Raw genomic sequence first — 23,110 nt, 5'->3', positions numbered from 1 at the left:
TAGCTAACTAAGTAGCATCATTGTTCTAGAACGGGAATGTAACTTTTTTTTTTTATCAAACACAGACCTGGTGTAAAGTGGAGCTAATACATTTTACTACAAGCAGTTATGAATTACTTACTTTCTTGAAAAAGTTTCTTATGTCCATTTTGCCTCCGTTCACGTTCTTGTTCTGCAGTGCTGTGTGCTAATGTGCTTCGTACACCCGCAGGACCGCAAGCAAGGTCGCAGAGATAATGCGGACTGGATTTTGAGTGATGTGGGCATTTTCTATATGAACAAGTCCAAAGACCGCAAGCAAGGTCGCAAAGAAAATGCGGACTGGGTTTTGAGTGATGTGGGCATTTTCTATATGAACAAGTGGAATGGATTGGATACCGACGCACTAAAAGGGCTCTCTACCTTACGCTATGAAGTGAGGGGAAACTGAGTGAATAATGACAGGTTATGTGATTATTTCTTTAAACTCATTTTCGGGCCACTTTATAATGAATATGTCGGCATGTATTTGTAAAAAAAAAAAAAAAAAAGCCCCCCTAAAATAGGCCTAACAACGCCAATGGGCTACAGCACCCCCCCTGCGACCCCGAAAGGGACAAGCGGTATAAAATGGATGGATGGATGGATGGATAGCCCGAATGCAGCTGAGATAGGCTCCAGCACCCCCTGCGACCCTGAAAGGGACAAGCGGTATAAAATGGATGATAAATATAAGACAGTGACATAGAGATGATTGCCTCATTTATTTTATTTCCCTTGTGGGTTTTTTTGTGTAGGGTATTTTCATGGTAGCTGCAGTTCTCCTCCTCCCCGCTAGATGGCGCCACTTCCAGCTCGCCTTAAGTGCTTTGGTGCAGTTTCGTGTGCAAGCAAACATCCGAGCTTGCTAGCGAGCGAGAGAAGATCATCGAGTTTGTTTGTGTTTTATTTCGCTATTTTCGCCTTCTTTCTGCTTTCCACTCCTTGGCGGAGTGAAAGCTGTCTCTGAAAGGACGGCGAGTGTCTGCGTGTGGGAAGTGTAGCGGTGGAATAAGAAGGTTTTTAGGGGTGGGGGAGGGTTGAGCTGGCTAGCTGGCGCAGGAAAGCCAAGCGGGGCTAAGCAGCAGTCAGACGGCCAGGCAGAGCCGGGAGCACCGCGGGGAACAACCGCCGCTAGCGCCACAGGGAGTCGGGGCCCGAGAGGGAGCCTGCCAGGCCCCCTCGGCTTGATGCGCCCTGCCTCACTCCGAGATGGGGGAGACCAAGATAATTTACCACCTGGACGAGCAGGAGACTCCCTATCTGGTCAAAGTGTCCGTGCCGGCGGACAAAGTCACTTTAGCGGACTTCAAAAATGTCCTGAAGAAGCCAAATTACAAGTTCTTCTTCAAGTCTATGGACGACGACTTCGGGTAACTGTCGGCATGTTTTTTTTCTAGAACATTCTATCATTGTTGTTTAACGTGTAAGTTCTAGAACATTCTGTCATTGTTGTTTAACGTGTAAGCGCTGCTTGATGCGGGGGGAGGAAAGGGGGGGGGGAGCCAGCTGGCTTGTCATCACTTCACCTGGCTAGCTTGCTAGCATTAACATTAGCATTCACCTGGCTGACCGCTTGCTAGCATTAGCATTCACCTGGCTAGCTTGCTAGCATTAGCATTCACCTGGCTGACCGCTTGCTAGCATTAGCATTCACCTGGCTGACCGCTTGTTAGCATTAGCATTCACCCGGCTAGCTTGCTAGCATTAGCATTCACCTGGCTGACCGCTTGTTAGCATTAGCATTCACCGGGTTGACCGCTTGCTAGCCTTAGCATTAGCATTCACCTGGCTGACTGCTTGCTAGCATTAACATTAGCATTTACCTGGCTAGCTTGCTAGCATTAGCATTAGCATTCACCTGGCCAGCTTGCTAGCATTAGCATTCACCTGGCTAACTTGCTAGCATTAGCATTACCATTCACCTGGCTAGCTTACTAGCATTAGCATTCACCTGGCTGACCGCTTGCTAGTATTAGCATTAGCATTCACCTGGCTGACCGCTTGCTAGCATTAGCATTAGCATTCACCTGGCTGACCGCTTGCTAGCATTAGCATTCACCTGGCTGACCGCTTGCTAGCATTAGCATTAGCATTCACCTGGCTGACCACTTGCTAGCATTAGCATTCACCTGCCTGACCGCTTGCTAGCATTAGCATTAGCATTCACTGGGCTAGCTTGCTAGCAATAGCATTAGCATTCACCGGGCTGACTGCTTGCTAGCATTAGCATTAGCATTCACCGGGCTGACCGCTTGCTAGCATTAGCATTTGCATTAGCATTTGCATTAGCATTTGCATTCACCTGGCTGACCATTTGCTAGCATTAGCATTAGCATTCACCGGCTGACCGGTTACCAGCATTTGCATTAGCATTAGCATTTGCATTCACCTGGCTGACCGCTTGCTGGCATTAGCATTCATCGGGCTGACCGTTTGCTAGCATTAGCATTTGCATTCACCTGGCTGACCGTTTGCTTGAATTAGCATTAGCATTCACCTGGCTGACCGCTTGCTAGCATTAACATGAGCATTCACCTGGCTAGCTTTCTAGCATTAGCATTAGCATTCACCGGGCTGACCGCTTGCTAGCATTAGCATTTGCATTCACCTGGCTGACCGACGGGCCAGATTGAAAAGCTTAACGGGCCTCGTGCGACCCCTGGGCCTTAATTTGCCCAGATCTGATTTAAGTCATAATTGTTGCACTTCAACTTCTCTATGACCATAGCTTCAGACTTCTTCTGTTAGTTTGAGATTGCCATTATTGCCACCAGTGAGTACCACTGCGGCCCATACAGACCACAGCTGAGAATCTAATATTTTTTGGGTGACCCTGTATGGGGCACTAATCACAAGTTTGGACCCTAGTGTTCTATGTTTGCTAGCAAGTTTGAAATGTCAACGCACGGACCTGCCAGGTCCAAGTTCCTCTATACCACTGTTTTTCAACCTTTTCTGAGCCAAGGCACATTTTTTTTCATTGAAAAAATCTGGAGGCACACCACCAGAAGAAAACATTAAAAAATGAAACTCAGCAGCCGATATTGACAGTAAAAAGTTGTTCTCGCAATTGTTGGATATGAATTCAAACCATAACCAAGCATGCATCACTATAGCTCTTGTCTCAAAGTAGGTGTACTGTCACCACCTGTCACATCACACCCTGACTTATTTGGACTTTTTTGCTGTTTTCCTGTGTGTAGTGTTTGACTTCTTCTCTTGCGCTCCTATTTTGTTGTTGATTGTCATGTCATGTGCGGATGCATTTTGTGGACGCCGTCTGCTGCTCCACACGCTGTAAGTCAAAGTCAATCAATCAATCGTTTACTTATATAGCCCTAAATCACGAGTGTCTCAAAGGGCTGCACAAGCCACAACGACGTCCTCGGCTCAGATCCCACATCAGGACAAGAAAAAACTCAACCCAATGGGATGACAATGAGAAACCTTGGAGGGGACCACAGATGTGGGGACCCCCCCACCCCCGGGCGACCGGTGCAATGTACGTCAAGTGGATCTAACATAATATTGTGAGAGTCCAGTACATAGTGGATCTAACATAATAGTGTAAGTCTTTGCTGTCGTCCAGCATTCTGTTTTTCTTTACTTTGCAGCCAGTTCAGTTTTAGCTTCGTTCTGCATAGCCATCCCTAAGCTTCAATGCCTTTTCTTAGCGGCACTTGCCTTTTGTTTATTTTTGGTTTAAGCATAAGATACCTTTTTACGTGCTCGCCGCCTCCCGCTGTCATCTGCATATTGTGATCACGACAAACCATGTTCCCGACATCTACAAAGCAATTAGCTACCTGCTGCCACCTACTGATATGGAAGAGTACTACATGGTTACTCTGCTGGGCTCTAGACAGCACCGACACTCAACAACGGCACATTTGTGGATTATAATTACTGGTTGCAAAAAATGTTTTTAACGCAATTGGGTGAAATGACATAATCTCCCACGGCACACTAGTGTGCTGTGGCACGGTGGTTGAAAAACACTGCTCCATACAACAAAAATGTTTGTCTCCCAAGTTTTGAACTGAACTGGGGGGCCGATATGGTGTCATTACTGGGACCCCAGGTGAACAGCCCTGCCCTCCATTAGGAATACCAGTGCTTACAAACCATGTCGGTCCCACTTGCTAATGTGCACCACCCTTATTGGAGTTTGATCAAAAAGCAACTGGAGAAAAACCTGGGTCAAGTTTTTAAAATAGAACCACTTTACTTTTCGGGAGGCACTGCCTGCAGGAACATCACACGTCCCCAAAGGGACATTCTCATAAACCTGCCAAAGTGATGAATGCTACATTCCTGAGTCCAACTCCGCATTCCTAGGTCTAATAGACAACAACAGCAGGGGCCTGCTGCACAAACTAGCTCTAACTACTCCTCTGACGTTTGACTTTGACTTTATTTGGAACATGCATGTATACAACATGATACACAGGGTTTCCCACACATTGATTTATTTGTGGCGGCCCGCCACAAAAGAATTACGTCCGCCACAAATAAAAAATTAAAAAATAATTTTAAATTTTTTTTTGTCCTGTCCAGCTTCTCAGGCAAATCATATAGTTGATGTAGATGCCCATATAGGCTGTTCAGATTTACTTTACAAAAGAGAAGTGTAGGATACTTCTCTTGTTGCCTTATTTGTATTTGACCACTGCTGTTTTCTGTTTATTTGTTACTGACTGTGGCAGGACACCTGTGCCTCTGTTTCACTTTATGTTGCTGGTAAATAATATGGTTGTAGTAGTAGGCTAAAGTTAAATTATTTAGTATGCACTAATTAAAGGGGCAGAGCTTTAAGAGACATTTTAGCTTTTATATTTTATAAGATATATTTTTCGTAAGAACCACAATTAATAAATATATTTCAGTGAATAGCTTATTGTTCAAATCTGTATATAAATATGTACATAAAGTGTTGTAATTATATTGTAAAATGGATGGATGGATGGACGTTTAAAACAAAACTGTTATTAATTAGAAAGTATACATTTTTTGAGCCTTTTTAGAGAAAATCATATTGTAGTAAATTATGCAAATTACTCGATGATGTCATGGTGACCACGCCCATAGCCACGCCCCGCCGCCACAGGTATCTTGGCAGTTTATGGGAAACACTGATACATGCATGCATACAACATGATGCATCACAATTTCCAGTTTCTCTATTCAACATGTCCGAAAAGGAGTAGGAAGAAGCAGAGCTTATTCAATCGTACCCCTTTTCCTTTACATAGCAGTTGCTAAAACTTTTGCTCACTTCCTGTTCTCAATTTATTCACAAAATACTCCATAAAAATAAATAAATACATTGGCGAAGTAAGTTATATTTCATATGGTGAGATGAGTAAGATTATTTTGGAAATGAATGAATGGATGAGATAAATTCAGAATGGGGGCGTGGGGGTCCCCACATCTGCCCCCTCCAAGGTTTCTCATTGTCATCCAATTGGGTTGAGTTTTTTCCTTGCCCTGATGTGGGATCTGAGCCGAGGATGTCGTTGTGCCTTGTGCAGCCCTTTGAGACACTCTTGATTTAGGGCTATATAAGTAAACATTGATTGATTGATTTCTTAATCCATTTCATCATTTAATTCCACATACAGATATACTAAAGGTTTGAAGTGTTGTATGTGCATACAAATGTTTTAAATTACATTTCTCTCTTAAGGATATATTTCTCCTCTTTTGTTGAGAAGAATTGTTGTATATTCTTGGCTAGCAGATTATAGTTTGCTTTGTGTATCATTTTAGCTGTTTGCAAATTCACTATGTTGTCGAATTTCAATATTTGTGATTTAATAAATAAAGGGTTTGTATGTTCTCTATATCCAACATTATGTATTATTATAACTGATCTTTTTTGTAACACAGTTAATGAATGAAGTGTACTTTTGTAGTTATTTCCCATATTTCTACACAGTAAGTCAGATATGTTACACTAGTGAGCAGTAGAGAATATGAAGTGATTTTTGGTCTAGAACAGGGGTCGGCAACCCGCGGCTCCGGAGCCGCATGCGGCTCTTTGATCACTCTGATGCGGCTCAGCTGCATACTTGCCGACCCTCCCGATTTTTCCAGGAGACTTCCGGATTTCAGTGCCCCTCCCGAAAATCTCCCGGGGCAACCATTCCCCGATTTTCACCCAGACAACAATATTGAGGGCGTGCCGTGATGGCACTGCCTTTAGCGTTCTCTACAACCTGTCGTCGCGTCCGCTTTTACACCATACTACCATACCATCTGCGTGCCGGCCCAGTCTCATGTTGTGTGCGGCTTCTGCTTACACACGCAAGTGACTGCAAGGCATACTTGGTCAACAGCCATACAGGTTATACTGAGGGTGCTGATATAAACAACTTTAACACTGTTACAAATATACGCCACACTGTGAACCCACACCAAACAAGGATGACTAACACATTTCGGGAGAACATCCGCACCGTAACACAACATAAACACAACAGAACAAATACCCAGAATCCCATGCATCCCTAACTCTTCCGGGCTACATTATACACCCCCCCCCCAACCCCCTCCTCCCCCCAACCCCGCCCACCTCAACCGACGCATGGAGGGGGGTTTGGTGGTAGCGGGGGTGTATAATGTAGCCCGGAAGAGTTAGGGATGCATGGGATTCTGGGTATTTGTTCTGTTGTGTTTATGTTGTGTTACGGTGCAGATGTTCTCCCGAAATGTGTTTGTCATTCTTGTTTGGTGTGGGTTCACAGTGTGGCGCATATTTGTAACAGTGTTAAAGTTGTTTATACGGCCGCTCTCAGTGTGACCTGTATGGCTGTTGACCAAGTATGCCTTGCAGTCACTCGTGTGTCTGCAGAAGCTGCATACAACATGTGACTGGGCTGGCACGCTGTATGTACAGGTTGTAGAGGGCGCTAAAGGCAGTGCCATCATAACACGCCCTTATTATTGTTGTTTGGGTGAAAATCAGCGGACATTCGAGGGAATAGTTGCCCTGAAATTCGGGAGTCTCCCGGAAAAATTGTGAGGGTTGGCAAGTATGATGCTGTCAAGCGCCATTGATATAAAACTTGCAGGCCGCACTAACATTACATTTTCATATTAAGGTGCGGGCTGCGTGTCTGAGACCCCTGGTTTATACATAGCACAAAGCAAAAAAAAACTTTGTATGCAGTGTTATTTAATTTTAAATTTCAAAAGAGTTTTGTGGCTCCCATTGTTTTCTTTCATTTGTGAAACGGGTCAAAATGGCTCTTTGAGTGGTAAAGGTTGCCGACCCCTGGTCTAGAACATGTTTTGCTTTATTCATTATTGACGTGTTTCTTGATACTTTGACGTTAACTTGCCGCTGACAGAGGTGACATGCCTCCATCTGGTTATTATGGGAGTTGTCATACCGATGCCAAAAAAGGAGGATACATCTGCCGGGGCCAGGCCAGCTACGACGGGTGTGAGCGAGCCACACAAGCAATGTAAACAAACTGCATGGAGACGCCAGCAGCTAACAAAGGGGAGGCTAATGCTAGCGAGCGGTCAGTCAGGTGAATGCTAATGCTAATGCTAGCAAGCGGTCAACCAGGTGAATGCTAATGCTAATACCAGCAAGCGGTCAGCCCGGTGAATGCTAATGCTAATGCTAGCAAGTGGTCAGGCAGGTGAATGCTAATGCTAATGAGTGGTCAGCCAGGTGAATGCTAATGCTAATGCAAGCAAGCGGTCAGCCAGGTGAATGCTAATGCTAATGCTAGCAAGCGGTCAGCCCGGTAAATGCTAATGCTAGCAAGTGGTCAGCCAGGTGAATGCTAATGCTAATGAGTGGTCAGCCAGGTGAATGCTAATGCTAGCAAGCGGTCAGCCAGGTGAATGCTAATGCTAATGCTAGCAAGCGGTCAGCCCGGTGGATGCTAATGCTAATAGTAGCAAGCAGTCAGCCATGTGAATGGATAATTTTTTTTCTGATGTTTAAGATGTAAAGTGTAGCTGCCATTATGATGTGCAGTGATGTTTTCTAATGATCGTAAGTCTTCAACTATACTAAGTCTTTCAATGGTTGGAATCTGTGCTTTTGCATGATATACTAGTTACTATGGTAATGTAATTAGTTACTATTAGAGATGTCCGATAATATCGGACTGCCGATATTATTGGCCAATAAATGCTTTAAAATGTAACATCAGAAAATATGGGTATCGGTTTCAAAATTATCAGTATCGGTTTAAAAAAGTAAAATTTATGACTTTTTAAAACGCCGCTGTGTACACGGACGTAGGGAGAAGTACAGAGCGCCAATAAACCTTAAAGGCACTGCCTTTGCGTGCCCGCCCAGTCACATAATATCTACGGCTTTTCACACACACAAGTGAATGCAATGCATACTTGTTCAACAGCCATACAGGTCACACTGAGGGTGACCGTATAAACAACTTTAACACTGTTACAAATATGCGCCACACTGTGAACCCACACCAAACAAGAATGACAAACACATTTTGGGAGAACATCCGCACCGTAACACAACATAAACACAACAGAACAAATACCCAGAACCCCTTGCAGCACTGACTCTTCCGGGACGCTACAATATACACCCCCCGCCCCCCGCTATTCCCCCCACCACCTCAACCTCCACATGCTCTCTCAGGGAGAGCATGTCCCAAATTCCAAGCTGCTGTTTTGAGGCATGTTAAAAAACAAAAGCACTTTGTGACTTCAATAATAAATATGGCAGTGCCATGTTGGCATTTTTTTCCCATAACTTGAGTTGATTTATTTTGGAAAACCTTGTTACATTGTTTAATGCATCCAGCGGGGCATCACAACAAAATTAGGCACAATAATGTGTTGATTCCACGACTGTATATATCGGTATCGGTTGATATCGGAATCTGTAATTAAGAGTTGGACAATATCGGATATCGGCAAAAAAGCCATTATCAGACATCTCTACTCCTTTTGTTATGTTATGTTTATGTTATGTTATGTTTCTAATCAGCCTTACCTTAGCCTTGACAATATTTGTGATCAACACATAGTTTCATATCATTTGACAAGGTTTATCCTGTTAATAGAAAAGTAGGTTAGCTATAAATAATGAATACAATAATAATAATAATAATAATAATAATGGATTAGATTTATATAGCGCTTTTCTAGACACTCAAAGCGCTTCACAGAGAAGTGAGAACCCATCATTCATTTTTACAACTCATTCATTCATCCTTCATTCTCCGGTGGGAGCGGCAGCCGGGGCAAGTGTGAAGTGTCCTGCCCAAGGACACAACGGCAGCGATTTTGGCGGTAGTGGTCATCTTACGCTTATAATCAAGCGTAAGATGACTAATTCAGTGTTAATATTTGAGTGGGTTAAGAACCCCTGATCTACGTAATTGAAGCGTTCCTCAAGGCACTTTTTTAAGTCCTCTCCTTTTTGGCACCGACACAGTTTTCTTGTAAAGTGATTCAGTGTGTTTACTTAAGATGCCGTCCAACTTCTTTAGTGGCAGGAGTATTTAAATGAGTCATATCAAGATTTTTTTCGACATTTAAAACCCTTCTTGTGGTCTACATAACCGGTATTGGTGGTTCTTTGGTCTAAATGTTGCATAGATGATGTTTAACGCACCGTTTCTGAGCCGCTTTCTGACCATCTCTTGAGGATGCGCCGTTTTGTGGGCGGGTCTTAATTACATGCCTCCACTTCGAAAGCGCCTTTTTATACGCCATCTTTGTTGTAGTTTTTAGCGCTTCCATAGCGAGTCTACTGAGCGATATAAATTCAGACTACACGTTAATTTGTGCTAGAAATGGCAACAGCAGACGATGAATGCCCAAAAAGAAGGAGCTTTTTGACTACAGTGCAGACTAGAATGGCAGACACGGTCAAGGCATTCTGGGTACATTTATACAATATATGGATAATCCGGTGACATTTTTCCCCAACCGGTGACGTCAGCTTGTGCAAATTCCAAACAGCTCGTTTGGCGGAAGTAGGAAGGCAAGATTATTTTATAAATAACCCCGCAATGACTTCATGGTTTTTATTTCAAATTTTCGAGACTTATGCAGAGCCCCAAAACACAACAGCAAGTACCAATAGCTAAGAAAAGTTTGGTTTGCACTAGGGATGTCCGATAATTGGCTTTGTTGCTGATATTCCGATATTGTCCAACTCTTAATTACCGATACCGATATCAACCAATACCGATATATACAGTCGTGGAATTAACACATTATTATGCCTAATTTGGACAACCAGGTATGGTGAAGATAAGGTCCTTTTTTAAAAAAATAAATAAATAAAATAAGATAAATAAATTAAAAACATTTTCTTGAATAAAAAATTAAGTAAAACAATATAAAAACAGTTACATAGAAACTAGTAATTAATGAAAATGAGTAAAATTAACTGTTAAAGGTTAGCACTATTAGTGGACCAGCAGCAAGCACAATCATGTGTGCTTACGGACTGAATCCCTTGCAGACTGTATTGATATATAATGTAGGAAGCAGAATATTAATAACAGAAAGAAACAACCCTTTTGTGTGAATGAGTGTAAATGGGGGAGGGCGTTTTTTTGGGTTGGTGCACTAATTGTAAGTGTATCTTGTGTTTTTATGTTGATTTAAAAAAAAAAACAACCAAAAAAACCCCAAAAAAAACGATACCTATAATTTAAAAAACGATACCGATATTTTCCGATATTACATTTTAAAGCATTTATCGGCCGATAATATCGGCAGGTCGATATTATCGGACATCTCTAGTTTGCGCAATAGGACCCCTTTAAAGGGGAACTGCACTTTTTTTGGAATTGTACTCATCATTCACAGCCATCCTTATGTAAGACAAGCACACATGTTATTCTTTTTTTTTTAATGCATTTTAACTCGTAAATAAATGCGATCAAAAGTCAGCTTACAATGGAGCCTATAGGAGTCGCTCTATTCTGCCAATAGAGGGCTTAAAAATACATTCAAACACTTCCATCAATGTTGTAGTTACACACTGTCAGTATATATGTAATGTAGTAACAGGCACATTTATAATAACATGTAATATTTACGTATTTTACTCATTTTAAGCATACGGTGGCGCAATAATTTGAAATACACATCAGGACTCTCTCCTTTCCTTCGACAACATCACTGACTTCACGAGAGACAACACACATCATGAAACATCACTTACTGTACAATTAGGGTTGGGTATCGTTTGAATTCGAACGATTCCAATCCCGATTCCGATTCTTTGTTTCGATTCCGATTCCTGACGATTCTCGATTCCGATTCTTTTTGTGGGGCGGTATAGCTCGGTTGGTAGAGCGGCCGTGCCAGCAACTTGAGGGTTGCAGGTTCGATCCCCGCTTCCGCCATCCTAGTCACTGCCGTTGTGTCCTTGGGCAAGACACTTTACCCACCTGCTCCCAGTGCCACCCACACTGGTTTGAATGTAACTTAGATATTGGGTTTCACTCTGTAAAGCGCTTTGAGTCACTTGAGAAAAAGCGCTATATAAATGTAATTCACTTCACACTTCACTTAAGAGGCAGGGTCAAAAAAAACTTTAGGATATTTTAAATGAGCTAGCTAACGTACAGTCTTTCTGAATGAAATAGTCTGACATTCTCCATCAATTTTAATTCTATTAACTTTTTATGATCTTTACTATAAATTCCTCACAGGGCTGTTTTCAACTAGAATATAAATATCAAATCTATGAATTTGAATATAAATATTATTAATTATGAATACATTTTCCCAGGGGTACACTTTCCTCAAGAGAGCTTTATTTTTGAAAACCTCATGAAAACACATTTACACACACAAGTGTATGATGCTGCAGGTACTTAAAAATGTTACCGTGCTCCCACTGATGGGCTAACCTGGTGCAGAAAAGCAAATAAACAATAAGAAACAACTTGCAAAACCCAGTCCAGATTAGCAGCAGGTACAGTATAATATCAGAGACAGTTCTTGTTTAGGAAAATGACCATATCCGCCTTCTCAGGCAGCATGCGTGAGCGTTCTGGACAGATAGTGTCTCCTGCTGTGGAAAATACACGTTCGCTGGGTGTGGAAGAAGTTTGAACGCATAAATAGGAGAAAGCGCGATCTGACAGCAAAGGATAAGTCTTTTGTTGATTCCACCGGACCACCACCATGCAGCAGGGTCGTCAGACTTAAGTATCGGTGGAACGTCCTGGTACATCTGCAGCTCTCTCTCCACTCGTTTCTTGATGGACATGGAGCTCTGTTATAATGCGGTTATTTCTTTTTTTTTTTGTAAAGTAAAGCCACACTTTCGACCGCCGACGCCCGCTATCCATGCTTGAGCTTGACTGACTCGCTCGGCTATGCTAACACTTCCGGCGGTGGGCGCTTCTTCGTTGGTGCTCAGCGGCTTCTTCTTCCGGTTCGGCGGACATATTTTTTTATTTATTTAATTTTTTTTCCCGGTCGGCGGACTGGGTATCGAAAATAGGAGTCGAAATTTAAACTTTTGAACGATACCGGGAGAATCGGAAAGTTAGTCCCGGTTCCAATCGATACTCGATACTCGATACCCAACCCTATGTACAATGTCTGCTGTCACTGGGATGCCAACTGATAGGATGTTGATTTATTCCCGTTTCGATTATATATTCCTCGCGGAAAAAAAAGGGGGATGGAACCAAGCGTCTTTTCGTGTCTTTCTTGCCATTTCCAGGTTTAAATTGAATGCCGAAGTTGACAAACTTGTCAAATCATGTCCTCATCCTTCTACCATCCAGGTGAGAGGCATTTTTTATGATCTAGAATAAACTTTCACATACTCCAAGGTAGGGTTGTACGGTGTACCGGTACTAGTATAGTATCACAGTACTAATGCATCAAAAACGGTACTACATTCTATTTGAAAAGTAACGGTTCCCCATGTTTTTTTAATTAGTTTTTTTTAACGGGCATGACGGCGCATCGTCATGTCGTGACATTGATGGTTTTACGAGCAGAGGAGCATGTTCGGCAGCACACACACGCAGAGTACTTACAAGCAGACAGTGTGTAGACAGAAAAGAGAGAACGGACGCATTTTGGTGTAAAAAGTAAAGGTAAAGGTGAAGTTTTAACACTGAAACACCCTCAGGAAGAGGTGCTTTAAGACATAGAGGCTAACATCCATCCACAGTGTTTTAGCTACTTCCAAATCACTAATCCTGGCCTCCATGGGGACAAATAAAGTAAGTTTCTTACAAGTATCATTATCACTGCAGGACAAGGAATAGCTAAACATGCTTCACTACACAACCGTAGGAGGATACAATAGCTCACCGGCATCATAATGTAAACAAACGCCACGGGTGGATCTACACCCGACATCCACTGTAATGATACAATATAATAGCCTACCTAGTCGATACTACTATGATTACATTGATATTTTTTATCGTCACAAAAACTTTTTTCCTTTTTTTAGAATTCATATCGTGTAAACTCGGGAAATACGTCCCTGGACACATGAGGACTTTGAATATGACCAATGTATGATCCTGTAACTCAGGGGTGTCAAAGTCAAATGGACGGAGGGCCAAATAAAAAATTTAGCTACAAGCCGAGGGCCGGACTGTTCGAATGTTCATTGAAAAATTTTTAAATGACGCATATAGTCTAGTGAACCTAATTGAACCTACTGAAAACCTAACAAATATATTCCAATATGATCAGATAAATAAAGCAATATTTTCTTATGGCTCTGTCAGTAATCTTTAATTTTCAACAGACACAAAAGACAAATTTCCTTTATATAAAAATCCCCATAACATGAACATTAAATGAAAGAAACCGGTATTCAAGGCACCATCAGTAGCCTATATTTTCTATTTTAGCAAAAGTGGGCTAAATTTACTTCAAAGAAAAAAACAATAATAGCAATTTTCTATCATCCACTCAACTGAAATATTTTTAAAATATAATTAAATTGAAATACAATAAAATAAAGTGCAAAAATCTATAAATCAAAAACAACACTTTGTTTAAGGAGAAGTAACATGCAGTGAAAACAAATATTAAACTTTAACTTTTAAACTTGAATTGAGTAAAAACTCTAAATATGTGATTGCACAGTAATGTTCACATTAAACCCCCCTCCTCCCTCCGTGGGAGGGAGGCGAGTTGGGTGCCCGAAACCCCCCGCTGGTTTCGGCCCGCCCCTTGGCGCGCGTGGCACGGCGGGCTCCGCGACCCGACGGCTGGCCCTCGTGGCTTGACGGCGGGCGCGTCCCGACGGGCCGCGCGTAGGGGTCAAACGCAGAAGTCTCAGGGCCTCGTGGTGAGGGGGTGGCCTGCGGGTTTCGGCCCGCTTGACCCCCCCGCTCCGCTTGGCGCGCGCGGCACATGACGGGTTCCGCCACCGACGCTCGGGCTGCAGCCCGACGGTGGTGCGGGCCCGGCGGTGACGCGCGGTTTGGGGAAACAAAGCAGAAGTCTCAGGGCCTCGGGGCCGGGTTTCGGCCCGCCCCCTTGGCGCGCGTGGCACGGCGGGCTCCGCGACTGACGGCCGGGCTGCAGCCCTTCGGCCGGCAGGCGCGTCCCGGCGGGCCGCTCGCCCCCTTTCGGAACCTTGGACCGGCATCCGCTTGGTGCGTGTAAAAGATCTGCGGTCTGCGGGCCGGTTCTAATAATAAATCAAGATCATCCCAAGGGCCGTAAAAAACCTTCTCGCGGGCCGGATATGGCCCGCGGGCCTTGACTCTGACATATGTGCTGTAACTACTTGGTATCGGATCGATACCTAAATGTGTGGTATCATCCAAAACTAATGTAAAGTATCAAAGAAGAGAAGAATAAGTGATTATTACATTTCAACAGAAGTGTAGATAGAACATGTTAAAACAGAAAATAAGCAGATATTAACAGTAAATGAACAAGTGGATTAATAATCAATGTTTACAGTTTGTCCCTCATAATGTAGACACAATAATAGAATGATAAATGACAAAATATTTTACTGCATACGTCAGCACACTAATTATGAGCTATTGTTTGTTTACTTACTACTAAAAGACAAGTTGTCTAGTATGTTCACTATTTTATTTAAGGACTAAATTGTTCTTTGATTGCAATAAGAAACATATGTTTAATGTACCGTAAGATTTTTTGTTAAAATAAAGCCAATAATGCAATTTTTTTGTGGTCCCCTTTGTTTAGAAAAGTACCGAAATGCATTTTGGTACCGGTATCAAAATATTGGTATCGGAACAACCTTACTTAAAGGCGAGAAAGCAGCCCAGCATCCAATGACGTCAAAATAGAGGGACAAGCTAGTTAGCTCTCTTTGACCACAGCTAAAATTTGTTTGTCTGCGTTAGCACTTATAATAACAATATCACTAATACTTGGTTAATATTCAAGTCACAAAATGTAAATGGAGTATTGTCGCCGCTTTTTGAATGGTTATCAGTAGAGATGTCCGATAATATCGGCAGCCCGATATTATCGGACATCTCGATAAATGCTTTAAAATGTAATATCGAAAATTATCAGTATCTGTTTCAAAAAGTAAAATTTATGACTTTTTAAAACACAGCTGTACGGAGTGGTACACGAACGTAGGGAGAAGTACAGAGCGCCAATAAACCTTAAAAGGCACTGCCTTTGCGTGCCGGCACAATCACATATCTACGGCTTTTCACACACACAAGTGAATGCAAAGCATACTTGGTCAACAGCCATACGGGTCACACTGAGGGTGGCCCTATAAACAACTTTAACACTGTTAAAAATATGCGCCACACTGTGAAGCCACACCAAACAAGAATGACAAACACATTTCGGGAGAACATCCGCACCGTAACACAACATAAACACAACAGAACAAATACCCAGAACCCCTTGCAGCACTAACACTTCCGGGACGCTACAATATACATCCCCCCCCAACCCCCCCAACCCCACTTCAACCCCGCCCACCTCAACCTCCTCATGCTCTCTCAGGGAGAGCATGTCCCAAATTCCAAGCTGCTGTTTTGAGGCATGTTAAGAAAAATAATGCACTTTGTGACTTCAATACTAAATATGGCAGTGCCATGTTGGCATTTTTTTCCATAACTTGAGTTGATTTGTTTTGGAAAACCTTGTTACATTGTTTAATGCATCCAGCGGGGCATCACAACAAAATTAGGCATAATAATGTGTTAATTCCACGACTGTATATATCGGTATCGGTTGATATCAGAATCGGTAATTAAGAGTTGGACAATATCGGAAATTGGCAAAAAAGCCATTATCGGACATCTCTAGTTATCAGATTTTATGGGCGCCATTGGGTACTGAAGGGTACTTTTATTTACGTTTATTTAATATTTAGAATGCATTAAAAAAAAGTCCATCCGTCATGTCTCTCATAATGATTGTCAATGAAAAAAAATGCACTTCCCCCTTTAAGGTCCTCTCTTTCATTATTTGGGCTGTTCAACTAGTGCCCTGCGATTTCAGTTACAGAAACTTGTGAGACTCACTTTTTTGCAGCAGATTCTTAAAAACACTGGAGCACTGTCATAGCGATCTTTGACCGGCATTTTTGCAGATGGTCCTTAAAAACAACCTAGCGCTCCTGAACCCTGACCAAACAGACCAAAATCAAAAGTCTACTAAGTACGCCGGTTCACTGGAAATATACAAAATAGGACCAATTATAAGAAGTCCAGCCCCGTCAGCATTTTCTTTCTGAAAATGTTGTAGTGGAAGATAAAAGGATACTCTGTAAATACACCTGCGAGCCAAGTGGTGTTACAATAAGAAATGGCGACCAGCCAGGCAGGAAAGTTCTCAAAGCATCGCCGATTCATCCCAGCTGTCTGACACCATTTCATGCCAGATTTGCCCCCATTTCTCTATGTAAGAGCACATTTGATCTCTTAATCCAATACAGATGCTGTCGCAATCATACAAGCAAAAGCCAGGAATGAAATTGTACTGGTTGGACAATACAAGGCAGCAACCGTCCAACTTTGCTGGCATTGTGTAGCGAGTGCACTATTAAATCAGGTTGTCCCATTTGTCAGTGTCTGTCGTGGTTGCCTGTCTCTAAATGCAGCCTCAGGTTTTATTACCCTGAGAGTGCTTTTGTCTTGGTCAAGGTTGACTGAAACCCTGCTTTTGTTCACTTTACAGGGTGGTAAAAGAGGAAATATCGGACGACAACGCCAAGCTGCCCTGCTTTAATGGACGTGTGGTGTCATGGGTGAGTCCAAATACTTGGGAGTTAATTTTCTGGTTGCTTATTCACGGTGGAATCTAACGTTGCACTTTTAGTATGAATACTGTACATAAATCTTGGCGTCGCCATGAAAAAGTCTGTAGCTCAGCAAGATGTGTGCTCTCTGTAGAGCGCAGACCTCTGCCAAGGCCAAACTACAATGCCAGATGGGGGTTGATAGCGCCCGCCTAGTGTAATACGACACATAAGTTAACAGAGCATGCAAGTATGCGGAAGTTAACTTGGTAAAAGTTACACAAATCACCGTCAACACCAACAAACCGCATTTATGCTGATTACAAACAGTGCATCGTCTAAAGCTGAGCACAATCCAGTCTTCCATTTCTTCACTTACAATACATTTTTACCTATGGAACTTATAACGGTTAAGCATTTCCTGAAACATGACATGATCATTTGTATTAGTTTGTTTTAAAACTATAACAATAAACAGACTAATGATAACCACAATAAAACTCTCGACGGTTAGTATTACTGTTTTAAAATTAGAATTATCGAAAAACCGTGATTACTCACTGCAATTTGATTAACTCGCGGACAGACTGGCGCTATCTTGCTAGCTTGAATGCTAACATAAATACAATATACCAGGGGTGCCCACACTTTTTCAGCAGGCGAGCTACTTTTTAAATGACCAAGTCGAGGTGATCTTTCTGGGGGAAACACTGCATATATATATATATATTATATATATATATATATATATATATATATATATATATATATATATATATATATATATATATATATATATATATATATATATACATATAAGTTAAAGTACCAATGATTGTCACACACACACTAGGTGTGGTGAAATTTGTCCTCTGCATTTGACCCATCCCCTTTCACCCCCTGGGAGGTGAGGGGAGCAGTGGGCAGCAGCGGTGCCGCGCCCGGGAATCATTTTTGGTGATTTAACCCCCAATTCCAACCCTTGATGCTGAGTGCCAAGCAGGGAGGTAACGGGTCCCATTTTTATAGTCTTTGGTATGACTCGGCCAGGGTTTGAACTCACAACCTACCGATCTCAGGGCAGACACTCTAAACACTATGTGTATATGTGTGTGTGTATATATATATATATATATATATATATATATATATATATATATATATATATATATATATATATATATATATATATATATATATATATATATATATATATATATGCAGTGTTTCCCCCAGAAAATGTGTTAGTTAAGGTGGTGACTCTCCAGGGGGAGGGGAACTGGGAAGGGGGTGGGTGGGTGTAAGGATCGGTGTAACTCGGCCATCACGTCTCCACCTCGTCGCTGCCACCACAGCCTGGGGGGGCAATAGACTACAGACTGCGGTGAAGGCCGGCTTCGTTGCTTGAGGAAGCCTACAACTTTTGGTTTTGTTTTCCGCTCCATTTGCTGAATGCAGATATACAATATATATCTCAATATTTTTTCCGTAAAGTAAAAACAAAACACTCCTAGTTACCTGAGATACTAAGTACGTCATTATTATGACTTACTAATTTACTAAGTCAAAATAATGACAAAATAATGGCTTACTAAGTCAAAATAATGACTTACAAAGTCAAATTAATGACTTACTGTAAGTAAGCGTTTGCAATAAGTGTTTGAAAAAAAGAGTTAAAAGTGGGGCCACATATTTTGAACATATGTTCAACTCATCATGCTTAATTTATTACCGCATTTGGGAAGCCTGTAGTTGATTTTTATTATGTAAATGTTATATTTTTATCAACATGTGGTCGCAGGGACCCTGCCATTCAAAACTAGGCTGCTACATTACTAATGATTAATGTAACTGTAGCTGAAAAAATAGTACAATAGCAATAGGAGAGACTATTCATCCCTGAACACCATGGAGTTCATGTAGGCCTTATGATGCAGTTACATTATTATATCAACTATCAGAGACAGAAACTCTTCATTTAACATTATGTCCTTTTTTGCTGCTTCAACACAGCTCAATCAACACAGAAAAAGGTAGAGAGAAATAATTTAGTTGTTAACTGTAGGTCAATAATGCTTGTCTTTCTCTCAGACAGACAGGGCTTTGCTGTCCGTAACGCACACACGCATGCACACACATCGCACAGTGAGCTAACTTACGCTAAAAGCTAATTAGCCTTCACCTCAAGGACTGCGAGCGAGCTGAGCTGCCGCTTATGTTTCTAGAACGTCAACATGCGCTCTGAATACGCACTGCTGATTGGCTGTTACATGCGCTCTGAATACGCACTGCTGATTGGCTGTTACATGCGCTCTGAATACGCACTGCTGATTGGCTGTTACATGCGCTCTGAATACGCACTGCTGATTGGCTGTTACATGCGCTCTGAATACGCACTGCTGATTGGCTGTTACATGTGCTCTGAATACGCACTGCTGATTGGCTGTTACATGTGCTCTGAATACGCACTGCTGATTGGCTGTTACCGCACTGCGTGTAACCAATCAGATGGTTGTGTGGGTGGGACAATGCTGGGTGCTGCAGAGACCTACTGACAGAGGCAGAGGCAGAACTAAGCGGAGCAGCTTGTAAGACTTTAGTTTAGGCGGTGGCTCAACAAAGCGCTGCGGGAAACCCTGATATATATATATCTTTTTTTTGTGTGTCTGTTTTTTTCAAATGTATTTAGTTATTTTGCCGTTTTTGTTCACATGTTAAAGGTTTACAAAATACAAGCATGTTTAACATATAGATTCCCTTCTTTCATGAAGACAAGAATATAAGTTGGTGTATTACCTGATTCTGATGACTTGCATTGATTGGAATCAGACAAGATTCACAGTAGTGCTGACAACTTCCACATTTTCGATTTTACATTGTGGAGGAGAAAACAAGTCCTCCTTTCTGTCCAATACCACATTGAAGTGGTTGGTTTTGGCATCTTTTTTGTCCAGCTTCCATACTCCTTTTTGTACACTTTACAAGAAATACATTGACGGGAAAATCTGTGGCTTGCTAGCTTGTTTGCGCTAGCTTTCGGAGACTCTTATTTTGTTAGTGCAGGCAGGATGGTGCTGCACTTTTATTGTGAAGACAGGAACTGTGCGGTCAGTCTTTAGGCTTTTGACGGGAGGTACGGATTAAATAAAAACTGTTTCTCGCCTTCCTGAAGGCCTTTTTTTCCTTCACTCTGAGCTGGCAGCATCCAGAGTCATCTTACAAGACCCTCTTGATGCTAACAAAAACACGGGGCTGCTACTAAAGCCCCGAACCAGCCGCAGACACCTGGCGAACTACATCACAGATTTTGATTTTGCAGATGACATTGCAATACCATCCAACTCGTCGGCAGATGCAGAGGCCTTTCTCCATGCTTTAGAGCACAGGTGTCAAAGTCAAGGCCTAGGGGCCAGATGTGGCCCGCCACTTCATTTTATTTGGCCCTTGAAAGCCTGGAAATATGTATGAATAAAGTACTGTAACTTTTCTCACTAAATGTATTTTTTGTTTCTATTTTGGGAGGGGGAAAAAATTGTACTCCCATGTAATCGCAAATTATGCTAACTTAAGTATTGTCTAATTATGCAAAAATATATTATCAAACATTGAAACCATTTTTAAAGAAAAATAAACACTAAAAATGGCAGCTCAGGTGCCAAAATTTTACTGTAAAATTGAATTTTTTTTATTTACGGTAAAAATTTTTTTTTGTAATTTTACAGTAAAATTCTGGCAATTGAGCTGACTTTTTTTTTTTTACCATTAAAAACAGCAGCACTGTTTTTCCATTTAATTTTGAGGTGAAATTATTGCAACTTACCATATTTTTTTTACATTTTAGTTTAAAAAAAAAAATCTACTAATAAAATGCATTAAAAAATGGTGTAATAATAGTATTCACTGTTAGACGCGGCCCTCTGGGGCCAAACATAACTGCGATGTGGCCCTCAGTGAAAACGACACCTCTGCTCTAGATGATGTCGCTAACTGCGTTGGTCTCCACTGCAACTCCTTGAAGACAGAATTTGTCTCAACCAAAACTGCTTTACAACTGTCCTCCAAATCTGGAGCCCCACTTAAGCAAGTTGACGATTTTAAGTACCTCGGTTCCTAGGTCATGGAATCCGGTAATGACTTCCGTACCAGGAAAGCCCAAGTCTGGAAAGCATGTAATAAAATGGACAGCATATGGCACTCCAATCTGCCCAATTCACTTAAGTTAGACCTCTTCAAGTCTACCATCCAACCCATCCTCATGTACGGCTCCGAGATCTGAACCCTCAATGCGCGCCTTCACAAACGCCTTGACGGTTGCTATACCAACCTGCTTCGAAGGGTTCAAGGCTTGTCGTGGCTGTCTCCCATCCCACCTTTGACCAAATATACAGCAACCTATCTTGAGCAAGCACCCGTTTGAGCCAAGGTCGCGCACAGTTTGCTGGTCACTGCTTCCGTGCCAAGACAGAGCTGATCTCACAGCTCATCCTTTGGAAACAATCTACCAGGGGTCGCCTCACCTACCCCGAAGTAATCGCACGGGACACTGGGATCCTTGTTTTCAGAGCTGGGCTCTGCAATGGGTGACCCTGACTGCTGGCGGAGGGTTGTGCAAGGTCTCTCGGCTACGGCCGCACTTTTTTTTTTTTTAATTTAGCCTTTATTTAACCAGGTAAAATCCCATTGAGATCAAATATCTCTTTTCCAAGGGAGACCTGGCCAAGAGGGCAGTAGCAAGGTTACATTAAACACAGTAAACAACACATAAAACATCAAATTTACAACATTAAAACTTGCTCACATAACACGTGCATACAGACAAGGTAGACTGCAATCCTTTCACAGAAGCTTTAAACTAAATTTAACTAATAAGGGTTTGAAGTTGAAGATTCGATTGTAGGTTATTCCAAGCCTTCGGTGCTGAAAACTAAATGCTTTCTTGCCCAGTTTAGTTCTTACTTTGGGGACGACAAATTGTAGAACATTCATTGAACGAAGATTGTGACTTCCTTGTTTCTTTGTTAAAAGACAAGACAGATAAGATGGAGTGTTACCCAGAATGGTTTTGTAGATGAACACATACCAATGATTGAGGCGTCGAGCGCATTAAGACGTCCAGTTAACCATTGAGTATAACACACAATGGTGATGATCATTGATGATCATTGATGATGATGACAAGACCCTCGGGTGCCGCGAACGTCAATCAAGTGACGAAAGTGACGTCATAGTGAAGATTTATGATAGCTAATTTTTAGGTCTATTTTTTCAATGCCTGGCTGACAGTGGACTGACACCCTCTGTGATCGACCGGTAGCTTGCGACATTAACGTCTCTTCCCCGTTAAAAAACCCCCCCGACATACCCCAAAATAAACTTATGTAAACACATTACTGTCCGATCAACTAAGATATTCAATTGTGTACATTGAACCAATAAGCCGTGCTCTTTTAGAACAGAGTGATGGTTCTATGCCCAGAGGAATATGACACAAAGGTGTTTTTATGCTGCGTTCAAGGACACTCTTTATCAGTGAAGCATAAGAAAAAAACTGGCAAAATAGTGGGCTTTCTAACAGTTCAGTTTCAGTTTATTTGGAACATGTATACGATACAATGTAATGCATCACATATTTCCAGTTGTTTCAGCATGTCCGAAAAGGAGTAGGAAGAAGCAGAGCTTATTTAATCCTACCCCTTTTCATACCATAGCAATTTTATCCCATTTCCTTGTTCGCTGTAACAGAACAGTGAATAAATACAAAATAAATAATTAATATACCATAGTAAGTAAATAAATATTAAATTCATAAATCTTTATCTCAAAAAAATTGTTCTTCTGTGTACTTTGTGAACACTTGTAGTCTGAACAGTCTCTTAAACTGAA

At 41.8% G+C, this 23,110-nt stretch overlaps 1 protein-coding gene across 1 annotated transcript in view; it reads left to right on the top strand.

Annotated features, from left to right (window-relative positions):
* Positions 1-842: 842 nt before the first annotated feature.
* Positions 843-23,110, top strand: part of LOC133630601 (segment polarity protein dishevelled homolog DVL-3-like) — a 68,219-nt gene continuing 45,951 nt past the window's right edge. The window contains exons 1-2 of the mRNA XM_062022185.1: positions 843-1,391; positions 17,167-17,236. Coding sequence (XP_061878169.1) covers positions 1,231-1,391; positions 17,167-17,236 — 231 coding nt within the window. The 5' untranslated portion in view covers positions 843-1,230. The remainder of the gene's footprint in view (positions 1,392-17,166; positions 17,237-23,110) is intronic.

The sequence above is a fragment of the Entelurus aequoreus genome, linkage group LG16 (genome assembly GCF_033978785.1).
Source record: "Entelurus aequoreus isolate RoL-2023_Sb linkage group LG16, RoL_Eaeq_v1.1, whole genome shotgun sequence".
Classification (NCBI taxonomy): Eukaryota; Metazoa; Chordata; class Actinopteri; order Syngnathiformes; family Syngnathidae; genus Entelurus; species Entelurus aequoreus.
This window is presented reverse-complemented; position numbering and strand designations above follow the sequence as displayed.